This window comes from Nelumbo lutea, chromosome 2, assembly GCF_056320005.1.
Source record: "Nelumbo lutea isolate HS-2025 chromosome 2, American lotus-T2T, whole genome shotgun sequence".
Taxonomy (NCBI): domain Eukaryota; kingdom Viridiplantae; phylum Streptophyta; class Magnoliopsida; order Proteales; family Nelumbonaceae; genus Nelumbo; species Nelumbo lutea.
The window spans coordinates 41,478,215-41,496,164 of NC_142685.1; the positions used below are offsets into that span (position 1 = coordinate 41,478,215).

General features: G+C 41.5%; 1 protein-coding gene across 1 annotated transcript; it reads right to left on the reverse strand.

Annotated features, from left to right (window-relative positions):
- Positions 1 to 1,633: 1,633 nt before the first annotated feature.
- Positions 1,634 to 9,224, reverse strand: LOC148870103 (calcium-transporting ATPase 4, endoplasmic reticulum-type-like). The gene is made up of 8 exons (XM_088971541.1): positions 7,339 to 9,224; positions 6,469 to 6,538; positions 6,256 to 6,377; positions 5,478 to 5,759; positions 4,998 to 5,375; positions 4,163 to 4,272; positions 2,669 to 2,897; positions 1,634 to 2,529 (listed from the first exon to the last, which is right to left on the reverse strand). The coding sequence occupies exons 1-8, from the start codon at positions 8,740 to 8,742 to the stop codon at positions 1,945 to 1,947; spliced, it is 3,180 nt and encodes a 1,059-aa protein (XP_088827667.1). The 5' UTR covers positions 8,743 to 9,224; the 3' UTR covers positions 1,634 to 1,944.
- Positions 9,225 to 17,950: the final 8,726 nt, after the last annotated feature.

A 17,950-nucleotide genomic window follows, 5' to 3' on the forward strand; every position in this document is an offset into this window, starting at 1 on the left:
GATATTTTTTTCTTATTATTCTAAATCTAACATCATAAATTTGTTATTTTTATCATTTCCTTTGTTAATGGATTCATTTTCTTTTTATTGATTTTGGTGCATAAATCAAATTAATTAAGTTATTTCCTTTCTTCTAAACTATTGGATGACCATATAAATCTAATATCAATTATATGGGTGATTTTTCATATGTTTCCTTTCTTCTAAATTGGTCATTTGAATAATTCGAGAATTTTGCATTTTGAAACATGAAATATAAAATGTTTATAATTATTAGTTGATTTTTTATTTTATTTAATGATTAAATGCTAAAACCTATTGTTTATAAACTTTTGTCTTATAGATATTTGTATCTTCTATGATTCTATCTTGGTATATTATTTATTACTTTTATCAATTTTTTTTTAAGCTTTGAGGCTTATGCCTCAGAACGCCTTTGAGGCTTACATCACACCTTTTTTGGGCCATTATGCTTCAATTATGTCTTTTGGCCTTTTAAAACCTTGGTAATAGCAGATCATGTGGAATTGTATATCAATTAACTTGAGTAGTAAGCTACATAAATTTAATAAATGTTACAAGCTCATGTATGTTTTGTATACAAGTGTACATTATAATTAAACAGAAACTATGTTTCTAATATTTACAGCAAATTGAGCAGTGGAGTTAATGTTATTGATGTATATGTGAGATTTGGGTTTCCTATCATATTCTTGCATCTTGTTATTTCACTTCCGAGTGTTCCCATAGCATATCCTGATATCATAGAGTGCTTATTGAAACTCTTTCGCTATGCCAACACTGGAATCTTAAGTGGACTGGTGATATTGACAACATTTTGTTCATATAGGCATCTATTAGTTGGTAATCCTGTTTTGGTTTCAAGTTTATAAAATTTCTACGATTTTTAATGGCTTTAAGAATAACAAAATAAACATTTTCTGGCATGGTTTTCAAACCATTATTGACGTAGACAGTAGACTGTTCAGCCAAAAAACTGTCCAGTCAACCAGTTTCGTGCCACCCCTGAATCAGAAGCTTGCCAAAAACCATTGATTTAATTAACAATCCACTAACCTGGGTGGTCGAACCATCAACTCATTCAATCCAGGCAACGGTTGTGGCCTTTCTCTTTTAACATTTTTTTTTTCTTTTAATTGCAACGGATCATTCATTCGTACTGGAAAGTCAAGAGTCCATACACAACCGGGGGGCTACAATTTGATCGCAAGTCTCCGCTACAACCCGCGAGAAAACTTACAAGCCGAGCCACCGCTGGTTAATGATTGAGACTCTTTTTTGAGTTTTTTCTATCATTTTGGTGTCATCTTCTAGCAGAGATCTTAATATCTTATCACATCACCTTTGAAGCATAAAAAAAGGCTAATACTCTCTCTCTCTCTCTCTCTCTCTCTCTCTCTCTCTTAACTCTCATAAAACAGCTTATCAATGATCCAGAGATATACGCCCAATACTTTGCATCTTGGCCCAACTCATAAGTACATGAACAGGTGAACGTGTTAAGGAAAACAAGATATCTTTAACCACTGTAATGGTCTACGTTTTAGTTCCTCAATTTGCGCATCATTCGCATCCACAGGGAAAATGAAAGTAGCTTCTCCCGCAAAAAAAATTGGTACAAGCCCTGAGGTAGTTAAGTGTGAAGTGTGAACATCTAAGGTTAGAAGTGTAACAAGTGCTTCCGTTTTTTGCACCTTTTGACATCAAAAATTAATTCAGGAATAATTAGAAAAGATAAACTAGAGCAAAATAAACAGTGATTTAAGTGAATCTCCCCTCCAAATGCACTAGGAAGTCCCAAACCCTTGTTCACAATCTACTTAGATCTTCAGGGTCCAAGCGAAGCCTCAATTTAGAACAAAGGCAAATTCAAGGTGGACCAAGACTAATGATTCTATTCGAGAAGTTTAACTCATTCGCTTCTCACTCTGCCTTGGTCTTGACTGATTTCCTTCTGCAAGATGTGCGCAACCCACTTGTACACCTCCCAATAAACTTAAGAATCTCGTCAATCAGGACCACTGGGAATGCCACCGCCAACACCAAGAGCCACTCATTTAGGCTGAGGGGTACAATGCCGAACACTTGGGCAAGGAATGGGATATAAAGGATCAAGAAATGTAGACCGAAAGATAGTGACATGGCCAGAAGGAGCCACGGGTTAACCCATGGGGGCATTGTCAAGAGACTCCCATCTTCAGACAATGCATTAAGGGAGTTGAACATTTCAATGGCAACCAGGACGGTGAGGGAGAGAGTCATAGCTTTCACTTTGCCAGCCTGGAAATAGTCACAGGGTTTGGCATCAAAGGAGAACACCTGTGCCCCTGCTGTGAAAGGAGAAACTGTGAATCCTTCCCAAGAAGGACACTTCTCCCAGTTGGACAGTTGCGAATATGTGACAAGAGTGTGGCCATCCTGGCTCAGGTCAATACCAAAGAAGGAGCCGTGTGTATACCATATAATGAAAACTCCAACGGTTGCTATCCCAACATAGAACCCAATAACCTGCAAAAGTTTAAGAATGAAATCTAAATTTCAAAGGGCACTTGGGAAGAGGTCAGAATCCAAAAGTTGGCATGAGATATTCTTGGCTTTGAGAGAAAAAAAAAAAAAAAAAGTGAATAAAAAAAGATAACTGGCATACCAGGTAGCGAAATAAAATCCAAGCAGTAATCAATGAGTCGTCGCTTCTTCGAGGGGGTTTCTTCATTATATCCTTGTCCGGTGGATTGAATCCCAAGGCTGTTGCAGGGGGTCCATCAGTGACAAGGTTGACCCACAGAAGTTGGACAGGGATCAACCCTTCTGGAATACCTAAAGCTGCTGTGAAAAATATAGAAGCAACCTCACCAATATTCGAGGAGATCATATACCTGCAATAATTTCATAATTATATAAACATATTTCTTAATGTGACAACTGGGACCACTATGACAAAAATTCAACAGGGTTGCAACTTGGGCAGGCTCAACTAGAGCTTTTATTAAACTTTGAAAAGGCCTGGCCCAAGGTTAAAAGAAGCAAAATGGAAAACAAGTTTAACCTTATAAATTAGTTCTACCCACATTGGTGTTTATGTCCTCATGTCTGCCTTCTCTGCAATGTGAGCGGGGAAATTTTCTACTATCTACTAATCTCCTATTAATTTGTCTATGGTATTTGGGAGTGGTTTTTTTTTTCTCTTTACGTGCAGGGGGATGACTCCTTCAGATTTGCAATTCATTTTCAGCAGCACTTTCATTAACCAACCCACAAGTGGAAATATTCTATGGAGATGCTCCAGAGCTGCAATTTTATAGGCTGTTTGGGAGGAAAGAAATGGAAGATTATTCAAGGAAAAGTCCCAAGATAGAAGAGTTCTCATTGACCTCATAACAGTGAGTGCGGATTGGGTTAGGGTTTGTTCAGTTCCTTCACTACCAATGATACTAGAAACTGGGGCCATTAGGGTGACTGTGTAACCTATATATACCACCCCTAGACAAGTTAATCAAGCTTTAACTTTGATGGGAGGCAACCCAGGCTCCTCTGGAATTAGGGCAGTCTTTATAAACCAGAAATGAGCATGGAAGTATACTTTCTCTTACTCAGGACCTGCAGGCCATGTGATAGCAATGTGATAAGAGCAGAAACCCTAGCAGTTCTACAGGGGTTAAAGTTGGCAAAGAGAAATAATTACACAAATGTCATTGTTGAAGAGGAGTCAAAAGTGATTGTAGGGTGGATTAAAAATGAAGGAAAGTGCCTTACCCTTAGAGATCGATGAGCTAAAAAGGAACAATAGTTGCAGTTCAGTGGGTGTACAGATCTGCAAATGGGCTGGCAGACAAGGGATAGAAAGAGAACCTCTTTTGGGATGACTGATTGAGGGTTCTTTCCATATGTATGTTTCTCAATCCACTTCTACCCATTCTTTCAATCTCAGAATTGAAAAAAGAAAATTTCAGGACATCAAAGTATGATGAATTTAAAAACGTATATCTAGAAATTCCCCAATTATAAATTATGTTCTAGTTCTAGTCCCTGTAGAAACTTCTTTTAAGTATCTCCACAGTTTGTGACCCTTGGAAAACAAGTGAATTGTCAAACCAATTCTGAACTGAAAAAGATAAGAGGGAATAGAGAAAGAGAAATAAACCTGATAAAAGCCTTCATATTGTCATAGATAGATCTACCTTCACCCACAGCAGCAACTATTGTTCTGAAATTATCATCTGCTAACACCATGTCAGAAGCTTCCTTTGCAACCTGCAAAAAAGAAAAAAGAAGGAAAAGAAAAAGAAAAAAAAAAAACATGCATTAGGATGGCATTCAAAAAATAATAAAGGATTTATAAATGACACACAGGTAATAGAAAATTGGGGAGAGGTGAAAATTGACATAGCAACACATTATTTGGTAAGAAAGCAAATCCATGAAAAATACACTAATCAGACAACAAAAAGCTCAACAAGTTTAGTGATTCAGATGATTGTATTGCTTAAAAGATTCATCAATAGCCTGGTAAATCCTCCAGTATACCAAAAGCATAAACACACACATGCACTGGCTCAAGAGAAAAATAAAAAGTGCACTTTGAACGCAATGCAACACTTGTACAAATCTTCTCATAAACCCAGGAATATTGCATGAGCGCTTGCAAACTAGAATGTCTTCAAAAATTATATAGATGTTTCTATACAGAATAAATTGCATTTTATTTGTCCGTGAAGCTCATAGTCTCATACACTCATACTGGAAAGCAGGTTAGCTAATTTTCTAGAAACTGATGTTATCATACTATCACAATTGGAAGCTAATCTGAAGAGAAGGAAATGTCAATAGAGGCCCAAAAAAACCATAAAATATCAATGGAGCCCAACACATGTACCCCACACAACCAAACATGGACCAGGGAAAATCACCTTTCAACAGTAAAAAGGTGAGAAATCCATAAGATATTTACAGACATGAGAATCAATGAAAAAGAATACCTCAGTTCCAGTGATGCCCATTGCAACTCCAATGTCAGCCAATTTCAAAGCAGGAGCATCATTGACCCCATCACCAGTCATTGCAACCACTTCTCCATCTTCTTTCAGCAACTTCACTATCTCTTGTTTATGCCTTGGTTCAGCTCTAGAGAATAGAAGCCCACCACTTTGCCTTAAATGATCTCTTTTATTAGCAAGATCCATAAACTCTTTTCCTGTTAAGCTTTTTGAAGTAATATCCTCGTTAGGACCAAATACACCAATTTCACAACAAATTGCTTCTGCTGTCTCCTTGTTATCTCCTGTGATAACCATAACACGGATACCAGCTGCTCTGCAGTCCTCAATTGCTTTGTGAACCTCTTCTCGAGGAGGATCCTATAATGTTAAAGAATAAATCGTAAGTCCAAGAGAATCCACCAACAGATCAGAACATCAACATAACCAAACAATGAGAATAAATAGCACATGTCTACTCACCCTTAGCCCAACCAACCCGACAAAGATAAGGTCACTCTCAATAGCTGAATAATTAGATGGTTTAAGTAAGCGATCATGAGCCGGATGATTTTCATCACCATCATAAGTCACAAATTCAGCAAGTTCATCCTTGTATGCAAAACCCAAGCAGCGAAGTGCAGTGGTTGACATCTCATGAAGGGATCGTAAAATAAGATCTCTTGAACTATGATCCAATGTCACAACAGAACCATCAAGCAGTTGAACATGGGAGCTTCTATCCAATACATTCTCTACTGCTCCCTGCCATAATGTAACAGGTCTATTAGGAATGCTTCTTTCCCAAATTACAAGCAGTAAAAAATAGTAAATAAACTGAAAAACAATCTTATTGGTAGCAAAAATGAGTAAAACAGATGAAAAAACAAATATGATCCAAATTTAATTATTGAAATAGAACCTTCAAAGAATAGAAAGCATATAGATATTTGAATTGGTGTGGAAAAACCAAAACAAGTTGAAACAGTATAGTCATTGCACAGGGAACCATAGGGATGTTAATCATACTTATATTCTAGTTCACTAGGGAGATGGACCATGAAGAACAATAAACCAGAAATTAAATTGATTTGTATTTTGCCTCTTATAGGACAAAATACCTTAGTTCTCCATCTTCCTGTGTCCTAACGTGAAACTTATCATGTCACAAAGTGAAACTAGGTAATTGGTACTACTTAGATTAGCAAGCACTAAAAATAAATGGAAACTCCAGCCTTCCAGCCACAACCAGAGAGCATACCTTCACTAATAATGAATTTCTTCCTGATTCCGACCTCACAATAACTCCCATTGATTTCCGATCACGGTCAAACTCAAGAGTTGCAATACGACGTCCAATTTCACTCCATCTCTGGCAACAACCTTTTTTATAAAACAGAAGGAAAAAATGTGATCAAGTATGTTAATATATCAAAATAAAATACAGATACTGTAACAATAAGTGTCAACATACGTAGCACATCTGCGGTGCCTGAAGATGAGGTATCAAACCCTTGAGGAGGACCCATTTTCTCAACTAGGACCTGAAAGAAGAAAAAGAAATCGTTCAGACTTCATAGAAGAATTTCAACCACATTAACTTGCTTAAACAATCTTAAGGACTTGAGTTGACAAAGCAACACAGAAACCCTACTTGCACATGCTTCAATAAAGATAAAATGCCAAATGTCTAGCATGCAGTGACACAGAATCATGATATGCTGGAAGACCAGTCCAACCCCTTTTATGTTTCGTCATGGAAGAATGTTCTGTAAACTCTTTCCCCAGTCAAAGAGAAGACCTAATCTCAATGATGTTATCAGTTTATATACATTGTGAAGTGAGAAACTCTCACCAAATTGACAAAGCTTATTCAAACTTCAAAGTCATCATAGTTATAGGCTACCACCAGCTAAGATCATTCTCCACTGGAAATGTATATATAAAGTATAAACCCCTTTCTGAACAAGGAAAAAACCTAATCTAAATGATATTGTTTGTATATTTGCACAGTCAAGTGAGAAACATCCCACCACCAAAAGACAAGCAGGCCCAAGATGGATTGCCAGAGATTGTTCAAAGATGATCATAGCTAACACTGGCTAAGCAATCTTTCTACAAGAGATAGAATTCAATTATCAATAATGTTTTTAATAATGTTTTCATAGACAATTCTTTTCTTTTATAGAACGGGAAGGACTTGTAGACAAAATTCTATGGTTTGGGAATTTGTGCCTCAGCTTAAGAGTTCATTGAAAGATTAGATTTCTGGAATGAAAGGATATAATTGGTGACCATAGAAATTAAGAATGAACAGGAAGAATCTCAAATGTAGAGATCTTACTTTCAATGCTGCCTCGGTTGGCATTCCATTGGCGACATAGTGATTCCCAGCTTGTGCAACACCTGAATCATTGCAAACAGCAGCAATCTTTGCAATCATAGCAAGGTTTGCATCCATACAACCAGTTGGCCATTCATGTATCTTGCCATCAAAAGGACTGTAGGTGGTTCCATCGACTTTGAAAGTTCTAACGGAATCTGCACGAGGACCCATAGCCACAAGCTTTGCCACTGCCATTTGATTGGTAGTCAAGGTACCTGTCTTATCAGAACAAATGACTGTAGTACAACCCAGAGTTTCCACGCTAGGCAACTTCCGTACAAGCGCATTCTTCTGAGCCATCTTTCGTGTACCAAGTGCCAAGCAAGTTGTAATAACTGTCGGTAAACCTTCTGGAATGGCCGCCACTGCCAATGCCACTGCAATCTCGAAGTAGTAAGTGCACTTCTCGAAAGAAAACTTGAAATTCGATGGCCACCCGTTCACATAATCCCAGGTAAAGAAGTACTTCACGTTGATGAGCCAGACCAGCGCACAGATCACTCCGATTATGGCAGTGAGGGTCTTTCCGAATTCGTTAAGCTTCTTTTTCAATGGGGTGTCTTCATCCATTTGCGCGGCCGCATGAATCTGAGAATGCACCTTCCCGATTTCCGTGTTCATACCCGTCTGGGTAACCAAGCAGATGATATTTCCATTCACAACCGTGGTCCCGGCAAAAACCATACAATTCTTTCCTTGAATGTCACTGTCCTGAGGAACAACCTTATTGCTCTTATTAACCGCTTCGCTTTCCCCCGTCAGTGAACCCTGCTCGACCCTCGCAGTGGAGCTTATCAGATGCAAAACCCGCATATCAGCTGGAACCTTGTCGCCTACCCTGAGTTCAACGATATCACCCGGAACGAGTTCCCTGGCTGGCAGACCGGATATCTTTTTCCCTTCACGTATCACGCTGGCGTGCTTGGATTGAATGTCCTTGAGGGCTTCTAGGGCTTTCTCGGCGTTGTTCTCTTGCCATACTCCAACAATGGCATTTACGATCAATATCAAAAAGATCACGAGAGGCTCCACGAATGCTGTAATTCCCATCTCGCCCCCCTCATCGCCGTCATCCCAAGCGAGGACAAACGACACCACTGCGGCGACGAGTAGAATGCGCACCAGGGTGTCGTTGAACTGTTCGATAATCAGACTCCAGATTGACGGGCCCTCATGCTTCTCCAACTCGTTCCAACCGTAGATCCGACGCCGCTCCTCGACTTCCTCAGTCGTCAACCCCCGGTCTTTGTCGACGTTGTACACCTTCAAACACTCTTGGACGTCTTTCGCCCACGCCGGGATGTCGGAGGATATGGATCCACTACTATTCTGATTTCTATGATCTTGTCCTCCTTTCCCCATCGAGATTTGATAAAATAGCACTCGATAAGAGTTGGGATCGACAATAGAAGAGTCAGAGAAAATGTTAACAGAGAAAAAGGGGCAGACTTCCGCGTTAAATTGACCGGGAACCGATGGATTAATCAACGCAGAAATCTCGTAATCTGCCGACCCAGAAACAAAAGCATGAAACCCTAATTAAGAATCAAATCAAAGAACCAGGGGTGTGATTCATGAAGAAATCCCAGCTTCCAATCCACGAAAATGACAAATGAAATACAGAAAGAACTAAAGATTTGTAGCGCAACTGAAACAATTGTAGGATTTATGTTAGCAGAAAAATTAGAACTTAGAATACGCTATGCAACTTCTTCTCTTTCTCTTCCTCTCTTCACGAAGGATGGACTGACTAAAGTGAGAAAACCTCTCTCGCTGTCTCTGGGTTTTTCCCGGTTCTCCACTCCACAAACCACAACCTAAAAATGGAACCATTGATTCAGCATAATTAAATAATTATGATTGTTAATAAATAAAGTATGCATTTAGGAAATTTCGTGGCTCTACCCGATGTGATTATTAAAAATAGGGAAAATGTGTAAAACTCACCATTATTTTTAAGATTTCTCTTACACTCATCACAACTTTTCAAGATTTAAGTCATCACTAAGTTTTTATTTTTCAAAATCCAACTTTCATCGTTAATGTTTCTTGTGTTCATGTCAGCACAAATAGACCAAATTACCCTTAAATAGTGAGTGAAAGGAAAAATGGTTTTTTTAGTTTTTAATTTTCTTATTTTTTATATTTTTAGTGTTTTTGTTATAATTTCCAAAGTTTTTTATAATTTCTGTTTTTTTACATTTTTCTATTTTTTACAATCTATAAACTTTACTATATTTTTGTTATTTATTTACAATTTCTGTGTTTTTCTATAACTTTTTGTGTTTTTTCTACAATTTTTATTTTCTGATTGTGTGTTTCAATTTCTATAGTTTCTATAATTTGAAAATAATTTTTTAGTTTGTTTGCAATTTTTTTATATTTTTTATAATTTCTATGTTTTAATGTAGTTTATATTTAAAAATATTTTTTTGAACTTTTCCTTTTTTAAGTCTAAATATTAAAATATTAATATATCAATACTCATTAATTTATTTTCTATATATTTTATCTTTTTCTACGAAAGGTAAAATGATAATATTTTATACTTTAACATTAAATTAATAACATGATGAGTTTTAAACATTTTAAAAAATTGTCACGAATTTAAGAGAAATACTGAAAATTCACGATGAATTTTAGATAATTTTCCTTAAAAATAAAAACAGAGCCTATGTCTGATGATAACGACCGTGAGCGCAGCAATAAAGAAGGAAAATATTAATAACTTTCCAAAAATCTGGTTGGCGTGAATGATTTAGACCGTTGGATCAGTGAGATGGTTAGGATGGGGATCCACATTAAAGCCAACAGCAGCAGCAGAGCCCGGGCCAACGCCAATCCATTGCATGCCTATACCATTAATTTAATTGTAAAATAATTAAAAGGGGCACGAGAGTCAACTCATCATCAGCCAGAGAACTTGAACTTCTTCTAGTTCTAACTAAGCAAAGGTCATTTTTGTAATTATATATGCATAAGGCACTTGCATCTTTGGAGTGGGCCCCTCGCCCGCTCCAACACTCCACAAGCCAACGCAGCTGAGCCGCCGCCCGTGAATTCAATATTTATTAACCACAAAAAAAAAATTAAATTGGGAAACTCTGACTTTTCTTGGCAGTCGGCAGCACCACTGCACCAGGAGGCCGGATCACCTGCCCACTAGCGTTTATCCCAGTACAACATCTCGTCATCTGCAATAGTACAAATAGAGAAAGATATTCCCAATTCACGGGAGGTAGTATATTGTGGATAAGAATGAGCAGAGTTGTCATAGGTAGGAGATCCGGTTCCCGATGAACCACCAGTAGTGGCGTCAAAAGTAGAATTCATTTCTCCGTCGTCCTCCAGGCATATCGGTACGGTAGAATAGACTGGGTTGTGATGTCGTGTCCTCGGGAGGACAGCCTCCATCATCCTCCTTGCTCTAAAAGTGTTCGATTGGAATTTCTAATCCCGTCTATTGAGATATCAGTGCTATTGTCTGAACATTTTACCAAAAAAATAAAATTTTGCCTGAACATATATATATATATATATGGGAGTAGTAAAGAATTGTTTGGTTTTAGGGAAGCCTTGACAGCTGCTCCTTCACAATTGCCTCTGTCTCAACTCTCTGTCCGTCAAAAAATATTTAATTCCGCAATAGATTGGACATTAAACAGAGTTCAGTCTCGGTCCTGACTCACTCACAGAGAAAACAGTATGGCAGGCCAGACCCAGGGTGAATGAATGTTGTCGCATTATCAGATTATCTCTCTCACTTCTTCGTATTAGAGATTCATTCAGCGCTCAATTTTACTAACTTGGGCCCGCTTGGGAATTGGGAAGGCAGACGGCTGGGTGTTTGATTTCAGTTGCTTTTCACTGTGTGTTTTCAAGAAACCACGCAGAGAGAATCGGGATTAGTTGAACGTTCTGCCTGTTCATGATAATGACTTACCTTGTTTCTCCGTCTTTAATTACCCCAATTTTCAATTCTCTCTGACTCTCTCTTTTTCTCGTCCTTTTCATCAACTCCTAATTTTTCATCTCAACATCCTCTCTCTTTATTTCTCTCTTTTCATTGGATTTTTTCTCTTCCCTATAATTCACCTCTCTTACTTTTTTTTTTTATTCTCTCCCTTACTTGGAATTCGAATTAGCTTAACGGTTTAGTTTTTCAAAGGAGTGTGAAACCAACGATGAGGTTCCACTTCCACACTAGTACTAAATTCATAAGCACAACTGTAAAAGATGCGAATCCCATGCATTTAATACTAGCATTGAACCTTATCATTGGTTCCACAGCCTGCTAACATTTAAATGGTATTCTCCTCTTCTCTCCACTTTCCCATAAAAATATGATCATAATTTATTAATATTGGAATTTTCAAGTCAAACAATATTCAAATCTATAGATGTGATTTCAAGCAAATTGATGGAATAGGGGGAATTCATGTTTCCTATATATTCATGCATGGCATCTTCCATTATTGTTAAATAACCTATTCTTAAAATAATAATCTATTGTTAAATAATCCATTACCTTATGAAAATTATTAAAAATTTCTGGAAAATATTCTACCAAAAATTATGAAATAATTATTTTGGAAATAAACCATTATTTAACAAATATTAAATAATTTAATAATCTACAAAACATTAATAAGCAATCCATTATTTAATAACTTTTGGTTGTTAATAAATGTTCAAAATTTCAACATTTAGTGTAATTTACAATAATCATCATAATTTAATAAATCTTTATTAAATCTTCACAATAACAATTTATTGATAAAAGATATTACTAATTACCACTAATTTCTATAAATCAATAATTATAGTTAACAAATAATTTAGGGAAACTCTTTAACCAATAATCCATAATTATTTTTTAAATAAGTAATTAAAAAAATTAAGAAATTAATCTATTAAAAAACCATAATTATTAAACATTTTAGGAAAATTAAATCAGGAAATTAATCTATCAGAACTTGTTTCATAATTATTTAAATAGCAATCCATTATGATTATTATTTCAATAAATAATTAAGGCAAAATCTATCCACACCAATCTATACCACTTGGTTGACTTCAACCATACTTGGTTTTACATTAATTAACAACAAATGGTTTACTTTTAATTAAAAATAATGTAATTTACCATAATTATATTAATTTATTATAATTACATTTACTTTAATTAATAGTAAATAATTTAGGCTTAAAAAGTAAATAATTTACATTAATTTATTATTATTTGATGGAGCGCGATCCGGTTGGTCTTAGCTGTCCGATGCCTTGCTTTCGAACGGGGTAGCAGGGATACTGAAACGGGAGAGATGGGAAAGCTCTGGGAGGAACCCGGTGTAGAGGCTCCGAAGCTCAAGTTAGAATCTTTCAAAAGCAAGGTAATACCAGATAGCGCAAAGTTTGCATACCTCCGTTGTCGGGGGGCAGGGGGCTCTTATAGTCGCTTCGCGTACTCGTCCCGAGGCCCTTGTCAGATCGGGTATGATTACCCTTGCGCTTGTCAACTCGGCCGTCGTCCCTTTTGCTGAGACAGAACCGTCACTGCCTAACCGTCTAACTGGAGATGGCGGCGTCAGTGGCGGTGGCAGGTGGCCGTTTAGAGTGCTGCTGCCAAAACGTCAGATCCCAAGTCAGTCAGGCGTGGCACCCTCGGGCACGGACTTCCCTGGTGCTAGGCATGGTACGACTTGTATGGCTTTGGTGCCTAGAAGATGATGTGAAGTGCTGAGCGAGGCGGTCTTGAGCTCGGAGGTATCCTGAACTGTAACAAGGTGGGTCAGTTCGGCGAAGTGTGTCCCGAGCTGTTACAAGGTGGCAGTTCGACGAAGTCTACCCCGAGCTATTACAAGGTGGTCAGTTCGGCGAAGTCCATCCCGAGCTGTTACAAGGTGGGTTAGTTCGGCGAAGTGTCCCCTTGTTCCCGCCTAGGCTTGACCCCTTTTGCCGAGCTGTCGTTTCTGCCACGTGTCTCATAATAAAGAGGTCGGGCCAAATCTTCCTTCATTAATTGCCCCCCACTCCTTGCGCCGAGGGCCTTGCCATGGTGCAGGGAGTTTTCACGAGGTGGTTGTAGATTTGTCCCGTCTTTCAAACATTCACTGTATGAGACGCTTTTGCTAGGGTTTTTTCGGTTTTCGAGAAGGCTGGAAATGTGACTTACTCAAGAACGCTGGTGGTTGTGACCGTGCATTTTAAATTTCAAACCAACTCGCGCCGCTGGGACGTGACAGCGGGTCATTTCAAAAAGGCACACCATTGCTGTACGTACGCCGTCGACTGTTAGGGAGACGTGCGGTGCGTCAGATTCGAAAAGACGCATGTCGAAGCGACGTCGGTTTCAAAAAGACGTGCTGACGTTTCACTTTTTTCGGAAAGACGTGCGCCAATCACGTCTCGACTTTAAGGGTTGTGCGGTTGGTAAGAACGTGGGCCGTCAGATCATCTTCAGTCTGCACGATCGATTCTTGGTTACTATAGCTATGAATAGTGGGGGACCCCGGTTGGTTTGTCACTTCTGCGGTTGTCTATCGAGTTCGCGTCCAACCTTCCAACTCGCGTCTGAGTCTCTTCCAGCTCGCGTCAAGGCTGGTTATACAGTCTTCACGGTTCTTTAGCTTGTTCTTCAAACTTTCCGGTGAGTACTTTCTTGAATCTATCTTTTCCCCAATGTCTAGCTTTGATAGCTCAGACGATTCTTCGAGTAGGGCCGACATAGGTTCCACCAACCGAGCCATGTCCCCAGACTGCCTCAGTGATCCTGAGGTGGAGCTTGAAGACTATGAACTAGTGGGCCGAGTTGCTTCGGGCAGTTTGGCGTCTACCTCCCGCCGAGGTCGGATGCTAGACAGGTTTGGTCCTTCGACCATGACGTCTGAGGGGCTTCAATCCATACTTCTGTCCTACAATCTTCCTGGGGGGTACACATATTTCATTCCTTCGGGTAGCTTTCCTTGGGAACACGGTCCCGACGAGATCGTGATTTTTCGAGAGCAGCTCGCCGCAGGGTTGCGACTTCCTTTCCATCCCCTTCTCGTCGAAGTCATAAACCACTTCGGTGTCACCAATGGCCAGCTTCATCCGAACTCTATTCGGAACCTGGTGGGGACGATATCCCTTTTTTGCGAGCAGAACTTCCCCTTGGACTTAGAGATATTCTCCTCTATCTTGATGCTCAAGAGACAGGCGGGTCCTCTTCCTGGGGGGAGACGGGTGTATTACCTTACACCTCGCCAGGGTTTTAAGCTTCTGCATGATCTCCCTAACAAGGTCCCGGCGTGGAAGCGGGACTACTTCGGCGTGCGAAGTGCACAAGGATGGCCCTTTCAGACTGGGTGGGGTGAGGCCGCTCCCGACTCGGGCGTAACTCTTGATAAAGAGACGGTGAAGGGTCTTCGGCAGTGGGCACGGCAAGGCTTAAAGTGCCACCACTACTTAACGGAGGCTAAGCTTTTTGCACCCGGCCTGAGTTCGGGTAGGTTTCTGGCTATGCGGTTTCTTGCTTGCTCTGTTCCTTCATTTTTTCTGATGTCGAACTCGTTCTGCAGGTGTGATGGATGCGGAGAGAACTCGCGGCGGGCGTTTGTTCCAAGGTATGAAGAGGAGGAAGCAGGTCGCCAAGCGAACTCGTAACGAGCTGCCCCTGGATGAGGAGCCCCAAGCCCCAGACCATACGACAGAGGATCTGCCCAGGGAGCCCGAAGTGACTCCACCGGTGCACGAGACTGCCGGGGCGCCTTTCGCTGAAACCACTCATACGGGCGCTCCTGCGTACTCAAGTGCTCCTCACTCCGGGTCTGCTCATACGCGGGCTGGGCCCTCAGGCTCGGGAGCTCAAGGGGAGTTTAGGAGCATGTTGATGCCGAACTACGCTCTTCAAAAGAGTAGGGATGCTACTTTCCCCGAGGAGGTCGCGGCGTGGACCGATCTTCCCTTGAATCAGGTCGCTTGCCGCGCCGTAACACATGCCATGGTGGTAAGTGATTTTTTTTTATTTCCGTTGCTTCTGTTGTCTTTTTGCTCACTTGTTTCTTTTGGTAGGTGAATTCTTCGATTCATGCCTTGGCGGCCCAAGTGGAGAGGAGCTCGCGACAGGAGCGAGCTGCTGAGGCTGCTGCTCATGCTGCTGAAAAGGCTGCTCGCGTCGCGATGGCCAGACAGGCGAGGTCTCAGCGTGACGCCGAGGCCATGGGGGTAGTTGTCAAGCACATGGCGGACTTGAAGTTGGATTTGCAGCATCAAGTCGAGTATCTTCAGGAGGACATTAGGGAGAGAACACAGATTTTCTCCCAAGGCATTGAAGACGCCAAAAAGAAGGCAGTTGAAGACTACATTGCCTCCCCGCGTTTTGACGATCTGATGGTGGACTCTTACAGGAGGGGGTTCAAGTTGAGCCGGTGGATGATCCGGAATACATACCCCGACCTCGATGTAAGTGCCATAACCACTTCACGCATAACTCAGGAGATGGCCAATGCTGCCGATGGCGAGCCGGACTCTGAAGGAGAGGCAGGGCCTTTGGGTGTTGTTGAAGTGCCTTCCGATGGCAAAGAAGTGGCTCTGGGCATGTAATTTTTTTTTTTTTTTGCCAGTGTACTCTTTCTTGCAATGGAGTGTCTTTTTCCCCTTGCTCATCTTCCCCGATCTGTTTCTTTGCCGGGTTTTTAAATTTCCGTGGTCTTTTTATGCCGCGAACTGATTTTTTTGCCGAGCTGATAATGTGCTGAAGTTCCTCGGCTTGCCTTGTGGCACATGGCCTGATTTCGTCCACTTCGCTAGGTGGTTTATAGGTAGTATCGCCTCAAGTTCACGATGTTCCACGTTCGTGGTACTCGTTTGCCTTCCAAGGTTTCGAGTTCATATGCGCCCCCGAGCGCTGTTTTTACTTTATAGGGCCCTTCCCAATTAGGTCCAAGCTTGCCGATGCCGGGTTCGGGCACCATAATTTTCCGGAGGACCAGGTCGCCGACTCGGAAGCTTCGTTGCTTTACTCTGCTATTGTAGTAGCGAGCTACCTGCTGCTGGTATGCCGCTGTTCGGATGTGCGCGAGGTCCCTTACCTCGTCCAGTAGGTCGAGGTTGGTGCGTAACTCGTCTCCGTTCGTCCGATCGTCGTATGTTTCTAATCGCAACGTTGGTATTTTGATTTCCGCCGGGATCACCGCTTCAGTGCCGTAGGTGAGGTTGAAGGGGGTTTCTCCCGTGGCTACTTTTTCGGTCATTCGGTCAGCCCATAAGACACTTGGTAGCTCTTCGGCCCATAATCCCTTAGCTCGATCCAGACGTGCTTTCAGTCCGCGCAGGATGGCTCTGTTCATTACTTCCGTCTGACCGTTTGCCTGTGGGTGCGCGACTGACGTGAAATTTTGCCGAATCCCCATGTCCTGGCACCACTCTTGGAACTTGATATCCTCAAACTGTTTGCCGTTGTCGGAAATTAGAACCCGAGGTAATCCGAACTGACATACTATGTTCTTCGAAAAGAAGTTCTGTATGTTTCGGGCCGTAACAGTTGCCAGAGGTTCGGCTTCTATCCACTTCGTAAAATAATCTACCGCAACAACTAAGAATATTCTCCCGCCTGTTGCTGGTGGGAATGGCCCAAGGAGGTCGATGCCCCATTGTGCAAAGGGCCATGGGCTGGCGAGGTATTTGAGGTCGGAGGCAGGTTGATGGTGGATGTTAGCATGCTTCCGACACTTGTCGCATTTTCTGACGAGCTCAACAGCTTCTGCCTTCATCGTTGGCCAGTAGTATCCTTGTCGAAGTGCCTTTTGGGCGAGTGCTCTGCCCCCCAAGTGTCCGCCGCACAGGCCTTCATGAGTGTCGCGAGTACAAACTCGGCTTCGGTAGGTCGCAGGCACCGCAAATAGGGGAGCGTGTATGACCGTCGGTATAACCGTTCGTCTATTATGACATATTTGGCCGCCTGGCGCTGCACCCTTTTGGCGGCATTGCGTTCTACAGGGAGGGTTCCGTCTATCAGGAAGCTCGCGAGTGGATCGATCCAGCTCGGCTCTGCTTCTAAGATGGGAGCGACCTCCTCTGTCCCCCCAAGAATACTAGGTCGAGGTAAGTCCTCTATGTACACAGTTCTCATATTGTTGTGACTCGTGCTGGCTAACCGGGACAGGGCGTCGGCCTCAGTGTTTTCGGACCTCGGGATTTTACTGATGATGTGTGACCAGAAGTTGAGCAGGGCTTCTTTTACTTTGGCCAAATATGCGATCATGGAGAGATCGCGTGCTTCGTACTCGCCGGTAACTTGGTTTACCACGAGCTGAGAATCGCTGTAGATGACCAAGTGTTTTGCCTTAAACTTTCGCGCTAGGTCCAGCCCGGCGATTAGCGCTTCGTACTCTGCCTCGTTGTTGGATGCCGCGAACTCAAAGCGTAGCGCGTGCTCTACTTTTGTGCCGCTCGGGCCGCACAAGACTATTCCAGCTCCGCTACCCTACCGGTTCGAGGAACCATCCACGTGAAGGATCCAGGGCTCCTCATCTCAATTCGCTCTCCACCTGATCAGGAGAGATGCCACACTGGATGCTACTTCACGGGG